Consider the following 6,000-nt stretch of genomic DNA (forward strand, 5'->3'; position numbering starts at 1 on the left):
GTAGTAAAAACCAACTCCGCATCGCAACGAAACCCAAGGACAGTTTTTTACTGTGTCTTTCTTCTACAAAAAGGGTCAAAAGACAACAGTCTCATAGAATAACAAGAGCATTTTCTCTCCGTATACCAGCAATGGCACACGCTTTTTCAACCCCGACTCGTTGGAGAAAAAAACGGGGTATAAAACCGGCGCTACACCACAAACCACAGTGGTGTGGACGTGAATTCGTCACCTGGAGCCAGCTGGCCAGTGTACCACCAACCAATACCTCTACCTGCCCACAGATGACCAAGCGGGGGCAATAAATTCTCCGGTACGGGATTGTTGTTTATGTTTTGAAAAGCGCTAATGCGACCACAGGAAAAACGAACAGGACGTCGAAGGCGTACCGTGGCAGCTTGCCCGCACTTGCCCGTACCCGACGGGAAAGTCGTTGAATGGAATAGAGGGGCAGTAAAAAAAGCATACCGGTGGTCTTCCGCCAGGCAGGAAGACTGTGAGAATTTATCAATGAACGGGAAATACCCTGCCCGTGTTCATTGATTCGTTTGCACGTTGGCTGTTTTTTAATGGGTTTCTCCCCCGGGGTGTACCCTCGGCGCCGTCTTCCCCCGGGGCTTGGGAAGGTATTCGCACTACCCGCGACTACGAGATATGATGTGGTCATCATGGTAACGAACGCTTTAGCAGAGCTTCGCAACAACTCACGCTGCCAGACAGTGGTCAGTAGACGTTCATCTCTGCTCCTGTTGCCTTGGATACGACCGGTGCTTGCTTCGCGACCACTCTCCCTTTGGGTATATTTGTTTTCCATCCATTTGAGTTGCGCCGTTTGCTGCACACAAACACTCCAAACAACCAACACTCCAACCGGTCCGCGACGGCTCGAAACATTAATTGCTGTTTGCCAGCACACTGCACTACACTTCCTGCCACTTCTCTTCCGAAAAGTTCCGAGTGCGTTGGGTTTTCCCCCTTACAAAGGTTTGGGACCATTTCCGGCCATTCCGCGGTTGTTTCCGCATGTCGATTGTTTCTGTTTTGGCCGCGACAAATTCCGTTCCGCTTGTTATTCGGGATGTCTGCGAGGATAGCAGCATTTTCCGAAATGAAGTGGAAGATGCTGCTATTTCTTCAATGGTCGATCGGTTTACCCTCACACGCACTTACCCCTCGGGTCACCTATTCCCTACCTGTTTGCACCCGTGTGTGAAATATGCCCTCGCAACAAGGATGGCCATATGTTTCCGGTTATTTTTCTTGCACGTGCACTCGCTACTACCCTAACGCTGCTGGGCCGGGCCAGTTTTTATGAATGAATCGAAGCAACCCTTTCGCCTCGCGTTGTAAAAACCCCTCCACCGCGTGCGTGTGTGTGTGTGTTGTACCCCTTTCACCCGCTCGGTGTGTGGCTATTCCACTCACACTGATTCTACCCTTCGAGGTAGGGATGCGTCCAAATAGAAAGGATCTCCTCATCTGGGCTGGTGGCTCATTACCATTCTGACCGTCAAGGTGTGACGAACACATTTCCCAAGCTACGTTACCGAGAACGAACCGAGAGTAATGTACGGTTGGCCGTTGTAAAACAAAGTGACTCGTAACTACATTCCGAAAAAACAAAAAATCGTGATCGTGATAGCAATACGACCCTCGCGCCTCGTGAAACCTAATAAACATCGTGATCGTGAACATGAAGTGCAACAATAATAGCGCCACACGAACGATCGCGTTGCTTCTGTGCTGCTGTGTTGGAATAAGCGCGGGCAGAATAATTCACCGAATCAGTGACTATAACGCACCGATGGCGGAACCGGTGCGCCAGTGCCGTGCGATCTGTTTGACCAACCATCTGCACGAGGAGATCAACAGCATCGTCGTGACGGACGAGTGTACCGATCGGCCCAACTGCTTCATGTGCTGGGACTACTGCAAGATACTGCACGAGGAGAAGCGCATCGTGCGCGATTTAATGTGCAGTGATGTGATTTGTGTAAGTATTCTTACAAGCCCCGTACCCGCGATCTTCAGCTCGTGAAACCAAGCTATAGTGCCATTATATCTAACAAGCGCCTCTTCTTTTTTTGACCCTTTTTCTTTTACAGTACTCTGGATGCAAGACGGCCTGCAAATACTACGGAGGATTCTATCGAACGGTGAAACAGAAAATCACGTTAAAATCGCTCGCTGTGCCCGTGATCGGACAGCAGGTGGTGAACCATGATCCTGCCAACTCGAGCGCAAGCTAAACAGACCTGGACCAGGAGAGCTCACACCACGAAGAGCACCACAGCCTACTAGCTTTTTCTAACCGTTTTTTGAACCCGCTCCAACGGAAGGACCGACTGCTTGAAAGCATTGTAAATACTAACGCACTTATTTAAAAAAAAACCCATTGTTGAATATTATGTAGGAAAAGGATCTATTGTAAATATCGAATAACGACGACCAGGCGTATCGAAGTAATAATAATAAAATAAACCGTGTTTTTACTGCGTAAGAAACATTTGTATCAACCGTATCAACCGTTTTCGTTTTGGTGTTAAATAAAAGTGACTCGAGTCAGCGATTTGACGACGATCGAATGAAGGATGAGTATTGCCTTTAAAAAAAATCCATTCCCAAAACTTCTTCCCAACCGGAAACGATGGTTCGCGACAGCTCAAAAAATCGGCAACAAACAACACAAACACACCAATGAAATTCAAGACTTTTGGCACACGGTTGTTGTTTTTTTTTTTTGGTTTGTTAAAGAGTTGTGTTTGTTAGGCTTTTTTGTAGTTTTTTTTTTACATTTTTGTGTTGTTCTTTGTTGTTTCCTCTCTCTTTTTGTTGTTGCTGTTGTTGTTGTGTGTGTTTCCGTTTTTTTATTATAGAAATAAGATTTCCAAAGAACTTGATCGATCGCCCGCTCATTTTTCCCCCATTTTTTCATGATTCTATGCCGACGATCACTAGTATTATTATCATCATCATCATTATCATCATCTTGTCAAAGAAAAGAGAAAATAATAATCATAATCGTAGCGTAATAATCGTAATCGTAATCATAATAAATATGCAATAAAATAAAATGGTTTGCTCAACATGATTATCATCATCATCAGCAGCAGCAGCAGCAGCAGCGACGGCGGCAGCAGCACTTTGCTTGTAGTATTGTGTTGATCCTCCTTCCTTGTTTTCTTTTCTCAACCAGTTAGTACACACTTTTTTCCTGACACTTTGTTCCTGTACGATCGAACGAATAACACTTTTCCTGTTCTGTGTCAATCTAGCTTTACACATCCTGATGGCTCGAGCACACGCAATGTATGCTCCTCTTACTAGTTCACCTGCTGTGCTGCTGTGTCCACCGCGAGATGCTGTCGGATCGGATTGTTGCGCACCAGAATCGGTTTCTAACCTCTTAAGCACACAAAACTACTCGGAGGATCGTACGCAAGCTGCTGCTCCGTGCTAGGTTTGTTTCCTCCATCGTCCGAGACCGTGTTCGCTCCACCAAAGGCGGCACATTACGCTTCCATAGTGATAATAAACATAAAAATAAAAACCAGCAATAGAGACGGGAGTCGAAATAACTGTTGATGGCGGCGCGGTAAGGGCATGCGCGATGCGCTTCGTTGCGCATGCACACTACTTTTGTTGGCATTTTGTTTGCGTGATCGTGTGTGTGTGAGTGTGTGGGTGTACATTTCGCCAGCACGAGATCAACGATCAGGGCTTCCGCTGGCTTCGGCTGCGGCGGGCACCCCTTAAAGGTCGCTCTCGCCGTACAGCGCCGTACTGAAGGACATGTAGTCCAGCGCTCCGGGGATGGCATTCGGGCCCTTGTACGGTGGCATTCTTTGGATGCAGTATTCTGCCTGATCCGGTGGCAACTCGCGGCGCAGCTCATCGGGAAGAATGTAAGGCTAGAGAGGGAAAGGGCACATTCGTAAGTGAACATTCGTGCGACTTCAGAAGGATCCCCAGCTAAACTTACCCTGTCGGATGCCAAAATTCTGAACGAGTCGATAACCTGTTCCGCCGTGTCGGTGTCGGTGCTTTCTCGCGTCATGAAGTCGAGGAAGGCATCGAACTGCACGTAGCCCGACGCGTTCGGGTCGACCACGGCCAGGATGCGCTGGAAGTCCATGTCGCCCTGCTTGTCCTTGCCGATCGAGTAGCCGAGCGAGACGAGGCACGACTTGAACTCTTCCGGCGCCAATCGGCCGGTTCGGTTCTTGTCGAAGTGGTTGAAGCTCGAGCGGAACTCGGTCAGCTGCTCCTGTGTGATGCCCTTCGAGTCGCGGGTCAGAATCTGGTTCTCCACCTACAACGAATAGTAGTAGCAAGCAACACGCTCATTAATGCTGTCCCACCAACTGTCCGTTTAAAATCCACTTACCTCGTTGATGTTTCTGTTGATCGACGTCAGCAGCTGCTCCCAGCCGACGCGCAGCGTCTCCATCGTGTAGTGCGTGTACCGGTTCTCGAAGATCATCGACTCCTGCACGGCCTGGTGGATCTTCTCCAGCTCCTCGATGCTCGGCTTGTACGCGTACACCGCCTGCTCGTACTCCTTCAGACGGTGCAGCTGCTCCTCGAGCGAGCCCGAGATGCCCATGCCGATCGCCGTGACCGCGTCCATTTGCCGCTCGATCCACGGTCCGACCGCGTTCGCCTTCTCGGCGAACTGGCGGCGCAGCATCTCGTTGTTCTGCTGCTTGCGCAGCTCGTTCGCCAGCGTCTGGTCACGCTGCGGCACCAGGGCGCGCACCTCCGACCACTTGCGGCTGATCAGATCGGCCGACAGCGTGGTGTAGGGGTTCACCAGCCCACCAGGCACCTGCTCCTGCTTCACGATCGCCTCCGCATCGCGCACCAGCCCAATGATGACGTTGAACTCCTTGTCCGCCTCGCCGAGCGTGGCCTTGAACTGATCGTGCGCCTGAATCAGGCCCTGGATCTCCTCCATCGTGTGCACGATGAACATGTCCACCAGGTCCTCGCGGGCCCCATCAAGCCAGTTGTTGAACGGTGCCGCACGCTTCGCGAACTCCAGATGGAGCAGATCGATCTTCTCCAGGATGCGTTCGGCCTCGTCCAGGCCCTGGCGACGGCGCTGGGTCAGCGCGCCGAGACGATCCCACTGATCGCAGATGCGCTGGCAGCGGGCATTCACCGACGCGCAATCGTGATACTCCAGAGTGCTGTAAACCGAGTTGAAAGAGTGTATTAAGTACCACAGCCTAACCATCGTCACCGACATCAGCTCATCCGCTTACTTCAACTCCTGGGCGATGGCAGCAATCTGCTCGACGCGATCCTGATGAGCGGCCAGGTCGGATTCGAACGCTTCGTGCTTCTTCTTCAGCGCCTTCAGCTCGTTCAGCTTGCAGTTACGGAAGTCCTGCGACTGCAGCATCTCCTCCTTGCCCTTCGTCCAGTCCTCGTGCGTGTCGGCCTTGTGCTTGAACTTCTGGGCCAGATGCTCCAGACGCTCCAGGCGCATCGTTTCGGCGAGCAGCCACTCCTCGAACGCCTTCTCCGCGTGCTCCAGACCCTTCCACGAGTTGGTGATGTCCGACACCATCTTGCCCTCGGTCGGCATGTACGCCGGGCGGTTCGACAAGCGCAGCTTCGTCTGCAGCGTGTTGAAGTTCGTCTCCAGCTTGGCCTTCTGCTCCACACGTGGCGGCTTGTGCTTGCGGCGGTACGTTCTGTACTCCTCCAGCTTCTTCTGCACACCGGCCAGCGTGCTGTCCGATTGTCTCGAGTTGAGCCACGGCATCGTACGGCGGATCCATTCCAGCAGCTGCAAAGAGTGCAGGCAGAGTAAAGCGTTAATGATCATTAATTCAAGCAGTTTAGGGGAGGTCAAACAATACTTACATCGCTGGCCAATCGCTCGTACTCCTCCATGAGACGCTCATTCTCCTGGTTGACCTTCAGTACCTTACAGATACGGTTGGCAGCGGTCTCAGCCTAACAACAGGTGCAAACAAATCAAAACAACAT

The 6,000-nt window shown here is 51.1% G+C and overlaps 2 protein-coding genes across 11 annotated transcripts in view; one reads left to right on the forward strand and one right to left on the reverse strand.

Moving 5' to 3' along the window:
- The first annotated feature begins 967 nt into the window (after positions 1 to 967).
- On the forward strand, positions 968 to 2,514 carry LOC121589083. The gene is made up of 2 exons (XM_041907713.1): positions 968 to 1,993; positions 2,106 to 2,514. Exons 1-2 carry the CDS (start codon positions 1,694 to 1,696, stop codon positions 2,247 to 2,249), a joined length of 444 nt encoding a protein of 147 aa, XP_041763647.1. The 5' UTR covers positions 968 to 1,693; the 3' UTR covers positions 2,250 to 2,514.
- A 184-nt stretch (positions 2,515 to 2,698) lies between these two features.
- LOC121589079 (alpha-actinin, sarcomeric) overlaps positions 2,699 to 6,000 on the reverse strand; it is a 16,562-nt gene continuing 13,260 nt past the window's right edge. For all 10 annotated transcript variants that reach the window (XM_041907696.1, XM_041907695.1, XM_041907702.1 and 7 more), the window contains 5 exons: positions 5,875 to 5,967; positions 5,268 to 5,797; positions 4,388 to 5,192; positions 3,983 to 4,312; positions 2,699 to 3,911 (listed from right to left, as the gene is read on the reverse strand). In XM_041907696.1, the coding sequence (XP_041763630.1) occupies positions 3,753 to 3,911; positions 3,983 to 4,312; positions 4,388 to 5,192; positions 5,268 to 5,797; positions 5,875 to 5,967 (1,917 nt within the window). In that variant the 3' untranslated portion in view covers positions 2,699 to 3,752. The remainder of the gene's footprint in view (positions 3,912 to 3,982; positions 4,313 to 4,387; positions 5,193 to 5,267; positions 5,798 to 5,874; positions 5,968 to 6,000) is intronic.

The sequence above is a fragment of the Anopheles merus genome, chromosome 2R (genome assembly GCF_017562075.2).
Source record: "Anopheles merus strain MAF chromosome 2R, AmerM5.1, whole genome shotgun sequence".
Lineage (NCBI taxonomy): Eukaryota > Metazoa > Arthropoda > Insecta > Diptera > Culicidae > Anopheles > Anopheles merus.